This window comes from Balaenoptera acutorostrata, chromosome 2 (assembly GCF_949987535.1).
Source record: "Balaenoptera acutorostrata chromosome 2, mBalAcu1.1, whole genome shotgun sequence".
NCBI lineage: Eukaryota > Metazoa > Chordata > Mammalia > Artiodactyla > Balaenopteridae > Balaenoptera > Balaenoptera acutorostrata.
This window is the reverse complement of record NC_080065.1, coordinates 169229193-169250492: the sequence shown is the minus strand read 5'-3', so window position 1 is coordinate 169250492 and position 21300 is coordinate 169229193. Positions and strand designations below refer to the sequence as shown.

General features: G+C 51.0%; 1 protein-coding gene across 2 annotated transcripts in view; it reads right to left on the bottom strand.

Moving 5' to 3' along the window:
• LOC130707292 (obscurin-like) overlaps positions 1 to 21091 on the bottom strand; it is a 35595-nt gene extending 14504 nt beyond the window's left edge. For both annotated transcript variants that reach the window (XM_057541147.1, XM_057541148.1), the window contains exons 1-7: positions 20969 to 21091; positions 16686 to 17700; positions 15260 to 15529; positions 14751 to 15011; positions 13688 to 13993; positions 12952 to 13218; positions 12111 to 12395 (exon numbers count right to left, since the gene is read on the bottom strand). In XM_057541147.1, coding sequence (XP_057397130.1) covers positions 12111 to 12395; positions 12952 to 13218; positions 13688 to 13993; positions 14751 to 15011; positions 15260 to 15529; positions 16686 to 17670 — 2374 coding nt within the window. In that variant the 5' untranslated portion in view covers positions 17671 to 17700; positions 20969 to 21091. The remainder of the gene's footprint in view (positions 1 to 12110; positions 12396 to 12951; positions 13219 to 13687; positions 13994 to 14750; positions 15012 to 15259; positions 15530 to 16685; positions 17701 to 20968) is intronic.
• Between the last annotated feature and the right edge of the window lie 209 nt (positions 21092 to 21300).

Genomic DNA, 21300 nt, shown 5'->3' with positions numbered 1-21300 from the left:
TTGGATGAGGGCCCACCTTCTGGATCTCAACACCATGATGCCTTGGCCATAAGCCGGTCCTATTCCTAGCTTTTTCAACACAGAGAACTTCAGAAGATGTACAAAGCAGGGAACAGGTTAGTTCTCAGAATCTGAAGGCTCTCAGTTCAATAATTTTCATGTTGGTATATGTTACAATTCAGGCTCTGGCATCTACTTAGCACCTGTGATCTCATAATTACCCTAACAAACAGAGGCATAATTTGTGGCTGGCATATCACAGCATTGGTATTTTCAGGGAGAATTTCTTGTACCATGTCACCAAGAGCAGGCAATACCCCTGAGTCACAGGAACACTAATATATTAATGCAGTCTACAACTTCTAGCAGGCCAATCACCATTGGTGTAATCAAATCCTTGGCTTTGAGAATCAGATGCTGCTTTTTATTAACTTACTGTATTTGCTTGACATCACATTCCTCTAGAACAGGGGTCCCCAACCCCCGGGTCACAAACCAGTACCAGTCCACAGCCTGTTAGGAACTGGGCCTCACAGCAAGAGGTGAGCAGTGGGTGAGCAAGCAAAGCATCATCTGCTGCTCCCCACTGCTCCCCATTGTTCCCTATCACTCGCATTACCACCTGAACCATCCCCCCATCGCTTGCATTACCGCCTGAACCATCGCTTGCATTACCACCTGAACCATCCCCCCCATAGCTCGCATTACCGCTTGAACCATCCCCCCTCCCTGGTCCATGGAAAAACTGTCTTCCACAGAACTGGTCCCTGGTGCAAAAAAGGTTGGGGACCGCTGCTCTAGAATCCATTCTACTACTCTAGACTTGATTTTCTTCTTTATAAAGTATATTCATTGGTAATTCTTTCAGTGAGATTTTATGAATGATAAATTCTCTCCATTTACTCTCTGAAAATGTCTGTATTTCACCTTAACTTTTGAATGATAGTTTAGCTGGATACAGAATTCTAGATCAACAGTTATTTTCCCTCAGTGCTTTGGAGACTATACCATCTTTTCTGTGCTCTTCATTGCTGTTGAAAAATCTACAGGAATAATAATTATCATCCCATTAATCTTTTTCCCTTTGGAGGTTAAGATGTCCTCTTGGTTTTTGGCCTTCTGGAATTCACTAGCTGTGACTTTTTTTTTTTTTATAATTCCCATTATTTCTTATGAATCTTGAAGTTTAGGGTTCATGTCTTTTACCATTTCTAAAATTTCTCCACATTATTTCTTTCATTATTTCATCTTCCTCATTATCTCTAGTCTCTCCTAGAAGTCCTTTTAGACATACGTGTGGCCTTCTACTTCTCTTCTCTATGTCTGTCATTATCTCTTATTTTTTACCTCTTTGTGATTCATCCTGAGTAATTTTCTCAGATCTATCTTCCAATTCAATAATTCTATCTTCAGCTATGTCTAATTTGCTGTTTATCCCTCCACTGAATTGTTATTACAAAAGTTGTGTTTCTTATTAAGAAGTTTCATTTGGTTCTTTAAATCTGCCTGTTCTTTTTCCTAGTATTTCACTTTTTCTTACATTTTCTAGTCTTCCATACATCTCTTTAATCATTTTAAGTAGACTTATTTGACATACTCTTTCAGATTGTTTTTCTATCATCTGAAGTTTCTGGGTGGAACTTCTGATCTTCTAATCTTGCTCTTGTTTGTAAGTTCCAACTCTCATTTATATTGGATCATTCTTCTGGTGCTTAGATAATTCCTTTTATTTCTTATATGACTTAAAATACAAATGCATAAACAATAATTATAAAACTGTAAAGTTAACGGACCAACTATGTATAAAGACATAACTTGTGACATTAACAACATTCAGCTTGGGGCACAACCCGTAAAGAAGCAGAGTTTTTCTATTGAAACTAAGATGATATAATTTCAAACTTGATTATTACAAAGTTAGATGTTAATGACAATCCCCAGGGTAATCACTAAGAAAAAATGAATGTACATATACATAAAGAAATGAGAAAGTAACAAAAATGGTACACTAGAAAAAATAAATTAATCATAAATGACAATAATGGAGAAAATAATGGCAAAAAGATATGACATATAAGAAACAAAGAGTAAAATAGCAGAAGGAAACACTTCCTTATAAGAATTAACTTAATACAAAATGAATTTTTTAAATGCTGTCTACAGGAGATTCACTTTAGATCCAAAGATACAAATAGGTTGAAAGTGAAAAGATACTCCATACAAATAGCAATCAATAGAGACCTGAGGTGGCTATACTAATGTCAAACAAAAGGAAAAAAACATTACAAGACATTATATTTAATATATACAGATATAGATTAAGGATGTTATATATTGATTAAAAGGGTCAATTCATCAAGAAGATATCACAACTATAAACATAAGCACAACTAACAGGAGAGCTCCAAAATATATGAAACAAAAGCTAAAAGATTAAAGGGAGAAATAGACAGTTCTCCAAGAATAGTCAGAGGCTTCAGTACCCTACTTTCAATAATGGATAGAACAACCAGACAGATCAATAAGGAAATAGGACATGAATAACACTATACAAGAAACTAGACCTAACTGACTTACAGAGGACACTCCACCCAATAGCAACAGAAGACACATTTTACTCAAGCACATATGGAACATCCTCTAACACAGACCACATGTTAGGCCATAAAACAAGTCTCAATAAATCTAAAAAGACTGAAAGCATACAAAGAATCTTTTTGACTATGATGGAATGAAACTAGACAGCAATACTAGAAAGAAAACTGGAAAATTCACAAGTATGTCAAAATTAAACAACACACTCAAAGGAGAATTACAAGGAAAATTAGAAAATATTTTGAGATAAATGAAAATGAAAACACAGCATACCAAAACTTATGAGGTGCAGTGAAAGCAGTGTTCAGTTTCCTGCCATCCATAGCTATAAGCTATAGGCCTATCTTAAAAAGAAGATCACAAATCAATAACCTAACTTCATACCTTAAGAAACAAGAAAAAGATTAAGTTAAACCCAAACTTAGAAGAATGAAGAAAATAAAGATTAGAGCATAGATACGTGAAATGGAGAATACAAAAGCAATAGAAAGAATCAAGGAAACCAAAAGGTGGTTCTTTGAAAAGATCAACAAAATTGACAAAATATTAGCTAGACTGACTAAGAAAAAAGATAGAAGACTCAAATTATTAAAATCAGGATAAAAAACTGGGGACATCAATAAAGACCTTACAAAAATAAAAAGGATTATAAGAGAATACTATGAACAACTGCACACCAACTAGATAACCTAGATGAAATGGAGAAATCCCTAGAAACACATAAACTATCAAAACTAACACAAGAATAAATGGAAAAAAATCTGAATAGACCTATAACAAGTAAAGAGATTTAATCAGTAATCAAAAACAAAATGAGAGGCATCCAGACTGGAAATGAAGTAAAACTACCTGCAGATGACATGATTTGTATATAGAAAATCCTAAGGCATCCACAAAAGAACTAATAGAGTGAATAAATGAATTCAGAGAAGCTGCAAGATACTAGACCAATATACAAAAATCAATTCTATTTCCATACATTAGGAATGAACAATTTAAAAATGAAATTAAGAAAACAATTCCATTTACAGTAGCGTCAAAAAGAATAAAATACTTAGCAACAAACTTAACAAAATAAGCGCAATTCCTGCACACTAAAAACTATAAAACATAACTGAAAGAAATTTAAAAGACCAAAATAAATAGAAAGTCATCTCATATTGTGGATTAGGAGACTAACACTGTTAAGATGGCAAAGGGGACTTCCCTAGTGGTCCAGTGGTTAAGACTCTGCACTTCCACTACAGGGGGCTCAGGTGCGATCCCTGGTCAGGGAACTAAGATCCCGCATGCCACACGGCGTGGCCAAAAAATAAAATTAAAAAAGAAATCTGATACCAGTCATTTGGGGACTTCCCTGGTGCTGCAGTGGTTAAGAATCTGCCTGCCAATTCAGGGGACATGGGTTCAATCCCTGGTCTGGGAAAATCCCACATGCACGGAGCAACTAAGCCCATGCACCACAACTACTGAAGCCCGCATGCCTAGAGCCCATGCTCTGCAACAAGAGAAGCCACCGCAATGAGAAGCCCGCGCACCCCAACGAAGGGTAGCCCCTGCTCGCCACAACTAGAGAAAGCCCACTTGCAGCAACAAAACCCCAACGCAGCCAAAAATAAATAAATAAATAAATTTTTAAAATAAAATAAAAAGATGGCAATATTCCCCAAATTGACCTACACATTTTGATGCAATCCCAATCAAAATACCAGCTGTCTTTTTTGCAAAACTTAAAAAGATGATCCTAAAATTCATGTGGAAATGCAAGGGACATCAAATAGCCAAATCAATGTTGAAAAAAAAGTTAAAGAATTCACACTTCCCAATTTCAAAACATACCACAAAGCTACAATAATCAAGACCGTGGTAGACATATATATCAATGGAATAAAATTGAGAGTCCAGAAGTAAATACTTAATTAATGGTTAATTGACTTTCAACAAGGATGCCAAGAAAATTCAATGGGGTAAAATTCTTTTCAACAAATGGTGCTGGGACAACTGGACATCCAATGGAAAGGATGAAGTTGGACCCCTAACTCACACCATACACAAAAATTGTCATAAAATGGATCAAAGACCTAAATACAAGGGCTAAAACTGGAAAACTCTTAGAAGAAAACATAGGTGTCAATCTATTTGACCTTGGATTGGGAAACGATTTCTTAGATGTGACACCTAACACACAAGCAACCAAAGAAGATAAACTAGATTTCATCACAATTTTAAAACTTTTGTGCATCAAAGGGCACAATTAAGAAAGTGAATGGAAGAAACTCTTTGCAAATCATATATCTGATAAGGCTACACTATATTATATATAGTATAAGGCTATACTATGCAGAATATATGAAGAACTCTTTCAACTGAGTAATAAAAAGATAAATAATTAAAAAACAAGCAAAGGATCTGAATAGACATTTCTCCAAAGAAGATATACAAATGGCCAAATACATATGAAAAGATGCTCAACATCATTAGTCATCAGGGAAATACAAATCAAAACCACAGTAAGATACTACCTGACATCCACCAGGATGGCTATAATCTGGTGGTTCAAGGCATCCCTGGGTTTGTGACTGCATCACCCCAATCTCTGCCTCCATTTTCATTGGCCATGTCCCCGTGTATCTGTATCGCGAATATCCCTCTTCTTTCTCTCAAAGGACACCTGTCATTGGAGTCAGGGCCCACCTTAATCCAGGGTAATCTCATTTTGTGATCCTTTCCTTGATGTTGTCTGCAAAGACCCCATTTCCAGTTAAGGCCACATTCTGAGTTTCCAGACAGACTTCAGGGGGACATGACACTGACGACTTGCCTAAGGTCACCTGTCTCCTAAGAGGCAGGAGTGAGGTCTGACCCTGTCCACTCTGATCCCTCCACAGCCTGCCTCGAAGTCAGTGTCCAAAACCAGGGCACAGCCACCCTGGTGTGGGCATGGGCCAGTGCCACAGGACAGATCCCTCAGCAGAACCAGGCCAGCCACACCACCACACGCCCACCTCTACCACCCTCAATGTTCCACTGCTGAAGCTGGAAGATTAGGCACTCACTTTCCCAGGTGCCTGAGCAAGGCATGGCCATCGGACCCACACAGTACTGGGAGGCATAGGGAAAATCGGCTGTGGGCTCCTCAGAGAGCATCTGTTCTCTGAATAGAAGAAAGAGCAGGTGACACCCTGTGCTAGGTAGGACTGCCCCAAAATCCCTGCACCACAGTATGCATGCACCTTCTCCAAGCTATTCCACCAAACACTAATCCAGGCACTGCTGTGAAGGGATTCTGCAGAAGGAATGTAGGTCCCAGATTAGTTGACTATGAGTTCATTAACAAGGAGATTATCCTGGTTGGGCCTGACCTAATCAGGTGAGACCTTAGAAGGGAGGGGGTTCTTCCTGGCCAAAGAGATTTGAAGCATAAGAGTGAATGGAAAATTGATAAACCATTAGCCAGACTCATCAAGAGAAAAAGGGAGAAGACTCAAATCAATAGAATTAGAAATGAAAAAGGAGAAATAACACTGACAATGCAGAAATACAAACGATCATGAGAGATTACTACAAGCAACTCTATGCCAATAAAATGGACAACCTGGAAGAAATGGACAAATTCTTAGAAATGCACAACCTGCCGAGACTGAACCAGGAAGAAATAGAAAATATAAACAGACCAATCACAAGCACTGAAATTGAAACTGTGGTTAAAAATCTTCCAACAAACAAAAGCCCAGGACCAGATGGCTTCACAGGCAAATTCTATCAGACATTTAGAGAAGAGCTAACACCTATCCTTCTCAAACTCTTCCAAAATATTGCAGAGGGAGGAACACTCCACAACTCATTCTACGAGGCCACCATCACCCTGATACCAAAACCAGACAAAGACGTCACAAAGAAAGAAAACTACAGGCCAATATCACTGATGAACATAGATGCAAAAATCCTCAACAAAATACTAGCAAACAGAATCCAACAGTACATTAAAAGGATCATACACCATGATCAAGTGGGGTTTATTCCAGGAATGCAAGGATTCTTCAATACATCCAAATCAATCAACGTAATACACCATATTAACAAATTGAAGGAGAAAAACCATATGATCATCTCAATAGATGCAGAGAAAGCTTTCAACAAAATTCAACACCCATTTATGATAAAAGCCCTCCAGAAAGTAGGCATAGAGGGAACTTTCCTCAACATAATAAAGGCCATATATGACAAACCCACAGCCAACATCGTCCTCAATGGTGAAAAACTGAAACCATTTCCACTAAGATCAGGAACAAGACAAGGTCGCCCACTCTCACCACTATGATTCAACATAGTTTTGCAAGTGTTAGCCACAGCAATCAGAGAAGAAAAAGAAATAAAAGGAATCCAAATCGGAAAAGAAGAAGTAAAGCTGTCACTGTTTGCAGATGACATGATACTATACATAGAGAATCCTAAAGATGCTACCAGAAAACTACTAGAGCTAATCAACGAATTTGGTAAAGTAGCAGGATACAAAATTAATGCACAGAAATCTCTTGCATTCCTATACACTAATCATGAAAAATCTGAAAGTGAAATTAAGAAAACACTCGCGTTTACCATTGTAACAAAAAGAATAAAATATCTAGGAATAAACCTACCTAAGGAGACAAAGACCTGTATGCAGAAAATTATAAGACACTGATGAAAGAAATTAAAGATGATACAAATAGATGGAGAGATATACCATGTTCTTGGATTGGAAGAATCAGCATTGTGAAAATGACTCTATTACCCAAAGCAATCTACAGATTCAATGCAATCCCTATCAAACTACTAATGGCATTTTTCACAGAACTAGAACAAAAAATTTCACAATTTGTCTGGAAACACAAAAGACCCCGAATAGCCAAAGCAATCTTGAGAACGAAAAATGGAGCTGGAGGAATCAGGCTCCCTGACTTCAGACTATATTACAAAGCTACAGTAATCAAGACAGTTTGGTACTGGCACAAAACCAGAAACATAGATCAATGGAACAGGATAGAAAGCCCAGAGATAAATCCACGCACATATGGTCACCTTATCTTTGATAAAGGAGGCAAGCATATACAGTGGAGAAAAGACAGCCTCTTCTATAAGTGGTGCTGGGAAAACTGGACAACTACATGTAAAAGAATGAAATTAGGACACTCCCTAACACCATACACAAAAATAAACTCAAAATGGATTAAAGACCTAAATGGAAGGCCAGACACTATCAAACTCTTAGAGGAAAACATAGGCAGAACACTCTATGACATAAATCACAGCAAGATCCTTTTTGACCCACCTCCTAGAGAAATGGAAATAAAAACAAAAATAAACAAATGGGACCTAATGAAACCTAAAAGCTTTTGCACAGCAAAGGAAACCATAAACAAGACCAAAAGACAACCCTCAGAATGGGAGAAAATATTTGCAAATGAAGCAACTGACAAAGGATTAATCTTCAAAATTTACAAGCAGCTCATGCAGCTCAATAACATAAAAACAAACAACCCAATCCAAAAATGGGCAGAAGACCTAAATAGACATTTCTCCAAAGAAGATATACAGATTGCCAACAAACACATGAAAGAATGCTCAACATCATTAATCATTAGAGAAATGCAAATCAAAACTACAATGAGATATCATCTCACACTGGTCAGAATGGCCATCATCAAAAAATCTAGAAACAATAAATGCTGGAGAGGGTGTGGAGAAAAGGGAACACTCTTGCACTGTTGGTGGGAATGTAAACTGATACAGCCACTATGGAGAACAGTATGGAGGTTCCTTAAAAAACAAAAAATAGAACTACCATACGACCCAGCAATCCCACTACTGGGCATATACCCTGAGAAAAACATAATTCAAAAAGAGTCATGTACCAAAATGTTCATTGCAGCTCTATTTACAATAGCCAGGACATGGAAGCGACCTAAGTGTCCATCATCGGATGAATGGATAAAGAACATGTGGTACATATATACAATGGAATATTACTCAGCCATAAAAAGAAACGAAATGGAGGTATTTGTAGTGAGGTGGATGGACCTAGAGTCTGTCATACAGAGTGAAGTAAGTCAGAAAGAGAAAAACAAATACAGTATGCTAACACGTATATATGGAATCTAAGGGAAAAAAAAAAAGGTCATGAAGAACCTAGTGGTAAGACGGGAATAAAGACACAGACCTACTAGAGAATGGACTTGAGGATATGGGGAAGGGGAAGGGTAAGATGTGACAAGGTGAGAGAGTGGAATGGACATATATACACTACCAAATGTAAAATAGATAGCTAGTGGGAAGCAGCCGCATAGCACAGGGAGATCAGCTCGGTGCTTTGTGACCACCTAGAGGGGTGGGATAGGGAGGGTGGGAGGGAGGGAGACGCAAGAGGGAAGAGATATGGGAATATATGTATATGTATAACTGATTCACTTTGTTATAAAGCAGAAACTAACACACCGTTGTAAAGCAATTATACTCCAATAAAGATGTTAAAAAAAAAAAAGAGTGAATGGACATGAGGGGCCATGTGGCAAAGGACCTAAGACCAGCCCCTGGCTGCCAGCCAGCCAGGAAATAGCCTTAGACCCAGAACCACAAGGAAATGAATTCTGCCAACAACTTGGAAGGGCCCTGAGAGAACTCAGCCAGATGGCACATGGATTCCAGCCCTTGAGACCCTGATAAGAGAATCCAGAATCCACATCTTGAATTCTAATCTATAGAACTGTGAACTAACAGATGGGCATTATTTTAAGCCACTGAGTTTGTGATAATTTACTGCAGAGCAGTGAAAAGGAAAAAAACAAACACACACACAATCCTTACATGTTTTTCCCACCTTGAACATTATGGCTGGAACTATGGAAGCCATCTTGTGACCATGAGGCAATAAGCATTAGAAAGATCTTTATCTTATGCTCAAGAAAGCAAAGATCTAGACAGATAGAGCCTGTGTCCTTGTGGTAGATTGTTAGAAACTGTCCCCAATTAACCAGGGGACTCCTCATCAACAGTGAGGTCTACTTCTCCAACTCCTTGGAACTAGGCTGGCCTTATGTCTGGCTTTGTGCAATAAAACACACAGAATGTAATATTCTGGGACTGGTGAAAACAAACCTTAACAAACCCTGTAGCATCTCCTAATCCCTAAAGGGAACCCAGCCAGAATATGAAGGAGCTCAGGCTACCCACATGGAGAAAGAGGCCTTGAGAATGAGACGTCACATGGAGAGCATAGGCCCAGAGGAGAGAACAGCATGGTCCCAGACAGGAATGAGCCCAGACAACATCACTAGAAGAGAGAGGCCTGCCATCACAGCCAGCCCCCTTACTGGGACATCAGACACACAAATGAGGCCAGACTGGATCCTAGTGTCCCAGTCAACACCATGTGGAGCAGAGATGAGCCACCCACGCTGAGCACTGCTTGAATTCCTGCCCACAAATCGTTCCATTGGGTCACTAAGTTCTGGGGTTATTTGTATAACTGATACGGGCCTGATGAGTCAGCTGAGCACTGCCGTCACCCACACTGAAAACAGGCCTGGTTCCTCCAGGCCTGTTCCTGTGAAATGGTCAAATGTCTGCTTCATCAACTGACCTGTGATACCCAGGCGGAAGGAGACCTTCTGGCCCCCGGCCTCGCAGCTGTACTCCCCTGCGTCCCTATTCCCCACCTGCTGCACCACCAGCTGCCGGGTGCAGCCCTTGGCCTCCATGCACACTTTTGAGCTCACACTCAGCTTCTTCCCATCCTTGTACCATGTCACCTCCATCTGGGCCTGGGCCACCTCACAGCTCAGTGTGGCACTGGCCCCCACCTCGGTCTGTACCTCCCTGAGTGCTGGCTGCTCCTTGGCAAACATCTCTGAGGGCTCTGGTGACAGGGAGGGATGCACAGCAGAGGCTCTGCCAAGGTGAGGTTTCCCAAGTCCTGGAGCCATGACAGAGCTTTGCTCTAGACCCCAGGCAGCCTCGGATCCCTCCCATGAGGATCCTTTGTGATCAGGTGCTGCACATGGAACCCTCCATGGGCACAGGTGGTCCAGGTACCCCAACCCCTCCTGGGTGTGATGGGAAGCAGCCTCAGAGCTCCATGATGGGCAGCTCGGTCCCAGTGCCTGTGCTCAGATGGAAGGAGGCTTGGGCGGCATGGCAGAGACCCTTCTGAGGGCCAAGATGGGGCAGAACTGGACTTGGAGAATCTGCCAAGAGACCTCAATGGCTTCTAGAAAGAGCCAGGGCCTCAGATTCACCAAGATCCAAATCTAACCTTCCAAGGACACTTCCAGCACTTTCTAGGTCTGCTCTGCCTCATTTCCCCATCTTTAAAAAGAGGACAAGGGCTTTAAATTTCCTTCTTATCTTTTATTTTCCAAGCCTGCATTCTTCACCCATATATATATTAGTTTCGTGGGTAGTTTCTTCACCCAAATTCAGAAGTAACTGCCCCTACCCCCAAGTATTCTCAGAAGAAATGAAGGGAGAGACAGCTTGGCCTTGCAAGTGCTGCACAGCTGGATGCAGCCAGACCTGCTCCCCACACACCAAACCTGGGAGGCAGTGCACTAACCACAGACCCACGACCAGAAGTCCACAGAGTCCTCGCCCACTTGGCACAAGTAGGTGCCCTCATCTTGCACGGTGACTGAGGTAGCCACCAGCCAGTGCCGTGTGCCCATGTCCTCCTGTGAGAAGCACTGGCAGGAGTGACTGAGCTCCACGCCATCCATGTACCAGTGTACACACACGTGGGCCTCTGAGGTTTCGTATTCAAAGTGGGCTGAGCCCCCGGCCACGGCATCCACACAGCCACCAGCCGTGTCCTTGTGCAAAAAAATATGTGAGGCCTACAAGGGCACATGGGCAGGTCAGGGGTCCGACAGAGCCCTAACCACACACGTGCCCAGGCAGCTAGCAGATGAAGGTGCTCGGGGCTTCAGGATCATGGGAGACACTGGCCCTCGCCCAAACCTAGGCCCCTTCAGAGACAGGGCCAGCCTCAGCTGCTGACTTTCAACCACCCAAGTGCCACCCACTCATAGGAAGCTCCTCCCCTACTGAGCAGAGTCCCTGACCCCCACCCTCCCAACGGGGTTGGCAATGGGCCCCTGGTTCCCCACCCTACCCTCAGGGGTCACCTGAGCCTGCCCTGACCCCCTACCCTCCTCACAAGGTCAGCAGAGCTGCCCAGACTCCTGCCCTCCCCACATGGTCACCTGACTCCATCCCATCCCCTCACTGTCTCCACAGGGTGGGCTGAGCACCCCACACACACCCCTGCCCTCCCCACAGGGTCACCTGAGCCTATCTGACTCCCCACCCTCCTCAGGGGGTCGGCAGAGCCCCTGATCCCCCACCCTCCCCACGGAAACAGAGAACAGCAGCTCCTGCTACCCAGGTGCCCCAGAGCCTATCCAGAGCTGGAGGACAGAATGCGCAGCCCTGGCTACAGCGGCGGCCCAGGGAGGACATGAACACACACACACTGGTGTCACCTTGCACCAATAGTTGGTAGGCGATGCGGTCCCCGTGGCTGACACACTCATACAGGCCTGCGTCTTCTTGCTTCACGTCCCGCACTAGCAGTGCCCGCTGCCCGGCTGACGCCTGCACCTCATACTTGGGGCCTGGAGACAGTGCGTGTCCGTCCTTGAGCCACGTCACAGCTGCAGCCTGGTCCGACAACTCGGCCAGGAGCTGGGCCTCCTCGTGCAGCCGGGCCAGCACCTCCCGTGCTGCCACTGCTGCTGCCGGACACTTGGTCGTCAGCCCCGGGGCCGCTGGAAGTCACAGACAGGTGGACAAAGTGGGTGTGGGTGAAGGGGGAAGTGGACAGAGGGAGAGCGATCGGAGGAAGGGGGTGGGGGGAGGGAAGTGGGATGAAGGAGTGGACAGAGCGGGGTGTAGACAGCAGGGTGTGGATAGGGGGAAGGGGACGGGGGAAGTGGAACGAGGCAGAGTCAACAGAGGGGGAAGAGCCAGATATGGTGGAGGGGAGTCAGAGAGGCAAGAAAGAAAGGCAGAGACAGGACAAGAAGTGGCGTAGGAGAAGGAATCAACAAAGAGGGAGGAGGGGAGAAGGGGAAGGGAAGGGGGGACATACAGACAGAGAATTGAAGCTTGGCGCCGTCGGGGACACTTTAGCCCCTCTTCCACTCACACCCGGTGACCCTGCACACCCCACCGCCTGGCCCCACTGCATCCAGCAGCCCGCCTGCCCTAGGAGCAACGACAGATCTCCCGAGCCCTGAGACCCCAGGGACCCCATCCCACCCCCACTCCCAGAGGAAACGGGGCTCAGAGGGGCCCCAGAGTCATGGGACGGGGTCCCCCTACCTCGGACCTCCATGCGGATGCTGCTCTCGATACCATTGGCCACGAACTTGAGCTCGGCCCCGTGCAGGCTGACAGGCACCAAGCGAATGGTGAGAGTGTGTCGGGTGCCGTCACAGTGTATCACATACACGCTGCTGGCCTTCAGGGCCTGCCCGTCCAGGAACCACTCCCCTGCTGAGGCCGTAGTGAGGTCCACAGAGAAGCTCACCTCGCCACCTTCCACTGCCTCTACCGCCTTCAGAGGTGTTTTCACAGCCAGCTGGGGGGCTGTGGGATGGGGGCTTCAGGAAGGAGCTGGGCCCCTGCCCTCCTCTCCCCCAATGCCTGGGCCCAAATAACCCCTGCTCTAGGAAGTCCACTGAACAAGCACATGGAGACCACGAGCGAAAGTCAGACGCAGGGTGGAGTGAGGACAAGTTACAGCCACCCGAGATCCCCTTCAGATCCCACAAACCCAGTGTGGTGGGGCAGCTGTGTAGCCCAGTGCCCCAGGGCTGGTGGATACAGATAGGTTCCTGTGGGGCTCAAGTCCTGTCTTGGGGTCCCCTGGCCTTCCTACAAAAAAGTCTTCAATAGCATCAGGACCCTGGGCTCACCCCCCTACCGTAAAGAGGACCCATGAGTTACTCTGGCCTCTCCAAGGCTGGGCCACACTCTGGGTCTGGGTGATTCAGGGGCAGATGGCCCCACAGGTTGTCACCAGGGTGCCGGGGAGAACAGAACCTTCCACACTTACCCAGGTGTACAGTTCCCGGGAACTCGAGGTAGGGGCTCTGGCCAAATCTGTTCACAGCTGACACCCTGAACTGGAATTCCCCCTCCTCGGCCACGCCAGCCACGGTCAGCTCAGGCGTGGCCACCCACTTGTCTTCATGGCACTGGCTCCAGGGGTGGGTGCCCATTCTCTTCTCCACCAGGTAGCCATCGATAGCAACAGGGCGGTCCCCATGGGGTGGTGGGGACCAGCCAAGGGTCACGGAGCTCTCTGTCCTGGCCTTCACCACAGGGGCCTCAGGAGCATGCAGGGGTGGCCTTCTGGGGGCTGAGCAGAGCACGGGCCCATGTCACCAACTGAGAGCCCCCTCCCCAAGCCCTGGGTCCAAGGTCACAGTAGGATAAAGGGGTTGTCACAGAATTCCCAGCCCTCCCCGGGGGCACTGCCCTGGTGGTCTGAAATGGTCTCAGCCCAAGGGGACTGCCAGCCCAAGAGGACACTGTGAGCCCATAACCCCAGTCTCAGCTCTGTGGCCATTTCTCTGTTTGCAGTGGAAAGAGTGCCCGGGCCTCAGGGACCACCCTACGCTGTCCACGTGGCCTGGAAAGGAACTCTTTCCAGTCCTCAGCCTTGACCCCATCTATGCATTGGGATCTTGGGCTGGATGATGGTTGAGGCAAGGCACAATGACCCTTCCAAGGGTGCTGAGACCCACGTGCAGGGTCCCTGTCCCCAGCAAAGGGCTGACCCTGGGGGAGCCAATCTCGACACCAAAGGCCACAGAAAGAGGACACACCCGCAATGTCACCCCCTACACGCTGTGCTTCTAGAACAGCCTGCACTTTCTAATCTGGTTCACAGGGTCGGGGGCCACCAGGACTCCTACTTTGCAGATGCCTAGTGTGACCATAGTGGAGGCGGGTGTCAAACAAGCCATGAGCCCCAGAGAACCAGAGCTACAACCTAGGCGTTCCCTGCCCCGCACGGCGCTCCCCGCAACAGGCGACAACTCAGAGCAGGGCCCAGTGGACTGTGGGCAGGAAAGAGGTACCCTCTGTCTGACAGGTACTCCCTAGGCCCTTACCTGACACGCAGAACTGGGTGGACGTCCGGCAGTCCCCAGCCACAAAGGCAACCTCACCCGCATCGTCCAGGCTGCACTGGGAGATGGTCAGCGTGTGGCACGTGCCTTCGGCAGTAATGGCCACTCGGCCCCCGGCCACCACCTCCTGCTGGTTCCACAGCCAGTGGATGGGGCCCTCTGGCTTGGCCAGCTCCACACAGAACATGGCCGTGTCTCCCACTCGCCCAGCTGTCTTCCTCGGGAGCTTTCGAAGGAGGTTGCCTGGAGTGGGCAGAGGAGCAGTGGGGAAAGGGAGGGGTAAGGGCTGCAGCTGGTCAGAGAGACCCCTGTAGGCCTGTCCCACCCCTACCTCCTTCCCGCCCCTGTCCCCCGAGTGCCCACCCCACCCCTGCCTGACGCACCCCTCGTGCCAGGGTCCTGCCCACCCCACCCGGCCACTACCTATGCCACTTGCCCAGCTCCTGTGAGACCCGGACCTTGCCCAGTCTCTGGGCCCCCTGCCCACCCACCTCGCACCGCCAGCTCGGCCACCGTGCGACTGCCCTCTGCCGTCTCGCAGATGTACACGGCATCGTCATCGGAAGTGACATTGAGCACGGTCAGTCGGCGCTCAGCGCCTGCCTCCTCGATGAGGTACTTGGCATTGGCCCACAGCCGCGTCTCCTCCTTATACCACGCAGACTCCACGGGCGGCAGCGGCACCTCACACTGGAACGTGGCCGACGCTTTCTCTGGCACCTCCAGGTCCTGCAGCCGCTTTCTGAAGGGCACCATGGGCTCTGCGGAAAAAGAGCTCAGGTGAGTGGGGCGAGGAGAGGGAAGAGGGGCAGACAGGAGGGGTGACGGAGGGGGCGGTCAGGGGGCGAGGAGGAGGGTGAGGGGAAGGAGGGGGGCAGGGTAAGGGAGGTGTAAGGCTGGGGTGGGGGCAGGGAGCCAGGACAGGGGTTGGAGGAGCTTTGGGGGCAGAGGGTGGTGGGTGGGAGGGCAGAGGAGCTGTAAGGAGGGGACAGAGGGAGGTAGGGGTATAGAAAAGGAGGGAGGACAAAGAAGAGGGAACAGAACTTAAAGGAAAGAGCTCCCCCCCAAAAAAATATAAGGAGAAGTCTGGAAGAGAAAAGGAGAAATGAGGCAGGTGAAGCCACAGCAAGCAGCCCCACTGAGCAGGCCCCTAAGCTGGTCCTGGACAGGCAGGATGGGTTGGGTTCACACAGCAGTGAGGCCACTGGACAAGTACTGGCCTGCGAAATTGCTCAACTCTAGGGGCGCACTTCCGTGCGAAAAACGAGGAAATTGAGGCACGCACACGAAGGTTGAGTGCCCTGCTGGAGATCCTACAGCTGGTAAAAAGTGGAGGTGGGACTCCAACCACTTCAAGAGGCTGATCTTAGGAAACAAGAGTAAACGGCCCTCCAGCAAATTCTGATGGTGTTGCCTACAGCTGCCCCGGTGCCCTGGGGGAGCCCCCAGACCTGGACATGAGCCTGCAAACTGACCCAGAACCACCTTCAAGCTGCACCCTGGTGCAGCCCCAGCCTGAGGCCTCTGACAGCACAAGGTTTGTCCTTGCTCCTGCCCTACTTCCAGCTCTGCCAGGGAGACCCCCTTAGCATCCTGTAGGAGGGGTGGAGAGCCTCGGTCACCCTCAGCCTGGAGAGAGCAGGCTCAGCCACTGGGCACCCTGACCATCTCCCAGAGGGAGGGGGTGATAGTGACAAAGCACTTTGTTGTATACTTGTGTTACTCTCACAAAGACAATGGAACAGAACAGCGAGAGCTGCCAAGACCTCCAACCACGGATTCCTCTACCAGACAGGCACAGGGTGGGGAGATGGCAGCAGCAGCCGCCGCTGTAAGGAAAAGACAGGAGGCCTGGGGAGGAGCCTCTGCCTGTGGTCACTGTGCACAGTGACGTTGCGCCCGGTGCCAGGAGCTCACCTCGCACGACGACTAGCACGGAGCTGTAGGTCTGGCCCACGAGGTTGGACGCCGTGCAAGTATAGAGGCCACAGTCTGACTGCTTGCAGAAGAGGATCTTGAGCACGAAGTTCTCCTGCGCGTCCTCGTACACCACATGTCGCCGGCCCTCGGCCACCAGCTGCCCATCCTTCTTCCACACTATCTCAGGCTTGGGTACACCCATCACGAAGCAGCTGAGGCGCGCGTGCTTGCCCTCAGTCACCGTGCAGGTGCGCGTGCTGGCGCTGCGCGGCGAGGCCGGGGCGCCCTCGGTGCGCATGGCCTCGCGCCGCAGCTGCAGGTGCGCCAGGAGCATGGCTGTGGAGGCCCCGGGCTGGCCGGCTGTGTCTGCTTCCGTGTCCACCAAAAGCCCAGCGGCGGCGCTAGCGGCGCCCAGCGGGTTCTCCGCGTGCACCGTGTACGTGCCGCTGTCGCGCGGCTGCGCGGCCAGGATGCGCAGCGCGCTCGCCTCGCCGCTCGCCTCCACGCGCACTCGGGGAGCTTGCAGCGCGCCCAGGCGCCGCCCATCCTTGTCCCAGCTCACAGACATCGGGGGCGAACCGCGCACGCGGCAGCGGAAGGTGGCCTCGGCTCCCTCGCGCACGCGGATGGATGTGGGCCGCAGCAGAAAATGGGGTGCCTGCTCGGCGCACGCTGCCTCGGCGTCCACCTGCAGGCCGACCGCCGCGACGGCTTCGCCGATGGCGTTGCGCGCACGGCATACATACTGCCCGCTGTCGCCCAGCGCCAGGTCCAAGATGGTGAGGCGGTACAGGTCGCCGTCCTGGGCCAGGCGGAAGCGAGTGCCTGCCTCCACCTGCTGCAGGTCCTTCTCCCAGCTGACCTGCGGCGTGGGGTTGCCCACGATCTGGCAGCTCAGCGTGGCATCTTTGCCCACTGACACCACGAAGGCCTTGGGCCGGGTTAGGAAGCGAGGTGCACCGCTGAACGAGGAGTGATCCATGGGGGTGGGGGTGGGGGGAGGCGGGGGAACCTGCGAGTGGGGTGAGGGGGAAGGGCAGAGTGGGGATGAGACCCTGCTGTGCTCAGAGCCCCCCACCTTTTCCCCACGTGGCCACTTCACCCGTCCTGGAAAATCCAGCTTAATCCAGGGTAAAGCCCTCCACATGGCCCCTCTTCCCCATCCGGGTGCCGTCTCCCCCGACACACCCCATCCCTGCAGGTAGCATCACCAGATGGTATGGTGGTCCAGAAGTGCCGATTTGCCTCTTTCTGGGCATTTGGGGTCTGGCCCCACCCCCACCCCCCAAATGGACTCTTTTTCATTGGCAGGAGCGTCTCCTCCCTTTCGTCCCAGCGCCAGGCCTGCTGCCCCAACTCAAGGTCCAGCTGAGCACCTGTCCCAAAACACCACACCAGCACCAAGCTTGCCCTCCTCCCTGTGCGGCATCTGCCACGCTGTACCTCATCACAAAGACCTTCCTTCCCTGTCCCTCCTGGGCCACTCCAACTGCCAGCAGGTGTCCTGTGCCCTCCACACACACTGTTGCTTCCTAGAGTCTGAAACTCCAACCTACCTAGTCTCCCCCAGTCACAGAGAGGCCACTCTCTGCACTCTGACAGGGCCTGGCTGTGGAAGCTCACAGTAAGTGCCCACTACTGGCCTGTCCCCTCTCTCTAAGGCACACCAGAGCTCACAGGTTCTGCACCCCAGCAGACTCTCGTCCGAGCCCTCTGCTTGGCATGCCCCCCTTTGCTCCCCATCCTCCCACCTCAGTGACTTCCCCCACCCAAGCGTTTGGGCTCCACTGCAGGCTGTGTGCACAGCTGCCTAGCCCTCCTCACTGGGCATTCCACAACAGAGAGCCCTGTACACAGGGCCTGTCCCGCCTGAAGCTGTCCTGGGCCGGGTCACATCTCACCTCTCCTGGGATCCCCCCCACCTCCCCTGGACCGCTGAGGGGGTGTGCTCATCAATGAGCAAAAAATGGAACTCCTGCAGCTTGGGGGGTGGGGGCTCCTCCAGCACACAGGGCTGCCCACGCCCCCTCGCCCTGAGTGCCTGCCTCCTTCCCCCAGGAATTGGAATGGGGAGGGTCAGGGGCAGTCAGTCAATGGTGTGTCTGTGGAGGACAATCGGAGAATCCCCCAGGAAGAGCCAAGGAGTTCCAGGCTGGGAATGGGCAGGCCGGCTAGCCAGGCCCAAATGGGGTTGCTGCAGGTAACGTAGTCACTCTGCAGATCTTAGCTGAGGCTCCACTGGCTGTGGCTCTGCCGACTGGACCCCTTGCAGGGATGGGGTTGGCACCATCAATGCCAAAGGCCCCAGGCCGACTCTGGCCTCTGCCCACTCCAGGTTGGGCACCGCTGGCCCCCAGCAGAGGTGGGTGAGGTGAAACTGGGCCTTGCCTACACAGGGGCTTCTGTAAAGAGAGCCAGCACAAATGGACCCCACTGGGCCCTGGGCTGTCCCCAAGTGACTTGACTCTCTTCACCCCAGGAGCCGGGCCATCAGCATGGGCTGCCCACCATGGCACAAACGGGACAATGTCCCCAGGCCCTCCAGCTCCCCACCCTGTGATTTAGGACCTAATCTCCTTAATCCCCCTCAAGGAGGTGAGCTGGGACCATCCTGCTGACTCACTGTGCGGTCAGCACCTCTGCCCCGCCCCCAGCTCCCCCATGGCCTGGCTGGGCTCTTGGCCTGGGAAGGACCTGGGCAGGTGGCCACCCGCCTCCATGGACACCCTCCTGGGCCTCAGCGTCCCTCTGTGGAAAGATTACTTTGACACCAGTTCCCCAGGGCCCTGAGTTCTGGGCTCTTCCCAGCACACCACCGCCTCCTGAATTACACAGTAGCTCTGTGGGTTCCCCAAGGAAGGACATGGCATCCTCCCCCTGCCACACCCAGAGCAGCTGTGGGAGACAACTGCTCTGAGCTCATAAGCGAGTATGTGCAGGGGGCAGGGAGCCAGTTCCACAGCTGGCAGCCTCTGGGGGCCAGGAGGACAGGGATGGGGAGGGAGGTCTCATCTCTGCACATGCTTAGGGAGAGCCAGCTCTCAGCAGGTGCAGAAGGGTGGGCACAGACCCCTAGAACCTCTAAAGCCACCGGGGATGCGTTCCCTGTCTAGGGCCTATATGCCCCACCTTCATTGCGGCAGACCCATGGAGGTCTAAGGGGGCTCACCCAGACAAGACACCCCTTGACACCCATACCAGGCAGGCACCCCCACTGGGCAGCAGGGCCAAGGCACCCCAAGGTATGCCCCAGGACTCTGGAGCCGCCTTCATCCAAGCTGAGTGTGGGGCCGCGACCACCCAAGGCCCCTCTGGGCACAGGGTCACCTGCAGTGTCCTCCTCCTCCCCCTGCCATGTTGGGGGCTGGGGCTACTGGAGCTGCAGCCACAAGGGCAGAACAGGAGTTTCAGGAGGAGAGACTGGGCCAGGACCTCAACCCCAGCTTCTCAAGGAAGACCCTTCCTCTCACAGATGCCCACCTGGGAAGGCAGTTCCCTGTGGACCCCGCTCGGGCTCCTTAGCCCCTTGGAGGCCCCAGCTTGGCACTGGCAGGACCTTCACTCTGAGGCCAGGACCCTCCCCCCTTGCAAGCCTGCCAGGGAGCCTTGTGGCTGACCCATGCCACACCCACAGCCCCTCCACACTTGCTTTTCCAGAACTTGGGGTCCTTGTGGGTCTTGGGCCATTTTCCAGATGAGTCCAGAGTGGGAAGTGGCTCACAGCCTCACAGCAGAACCTTGGGCGGCCCCCTCCCAGAAGCCCTGTCCCCCCAGCTTGCCCCCAACCCTGTGGCCCCCACACCCTTCCAGAAAAGACTTCAAAGGGCAGCTCCCGCAGACTGTACCTTCCCCTGAGACCCCTGGGCCTTCCAGCTTCCTGAACCCCAGGGGAAATTCTTTCCTGGAGTCAGGTGTCACTGGCCCTCTGGCTGTCCCCTCCGCCGAGCCAACAGGCCCAAAATAGCCCCAGCTGTCAGCGGGTGTCCATCTCAACAGAGCTGGGGGCAGGGCCAGCCAGACCCTCAGGACACTGGGCAAAGGAGGAGGTGGGTGCTTCTGACGCCCCCCTCCTCCCCCAGCTGCTCCCTCCCCACATGAGGGTCTGGCTCAGCTCACCAATGGGGCAGGGGCTGGAATCCATGGCCCCAACCCCAGGGGCAGCACCGCCTGGCTGAAACCCTACCCCAGGTCCCTCCATCCCCCGGAGCCGTGACCTTCAGCAGAGCCGTCCTCAGGGGCACTGGATGGCCCCCCACCCCGTCTGCTCTCTGCCTCCTCACCTGTCTCTACCAGGGGCACTGGGCAGCACCCAGGCGAGGCGCTCAGATGCTGGGGCAGGGGCTGCTGGGTCTCACCTCCCTCCGAGGGCCCAGGACCGACAAAGCTCCCGCCCAGCAGCCCTCACTCCTGCCGGTCCTCAAACTGGACAGGGACAAAAGGACAGGCGGGTGCTATCAGCTGAAGGAGATTGGGCCCGCCCCCACCCCGCCCCCACCACTGCCAGCCCGCCCAGCCCAGCTCCAAAATAGCCTGGGTGTCACTGCCCCAGATTTGGTTTCACCCCTGGCCCCAGGGAGGCAAAGGGCAGAGGCTTGGGGCGGCTGGGGGAGGA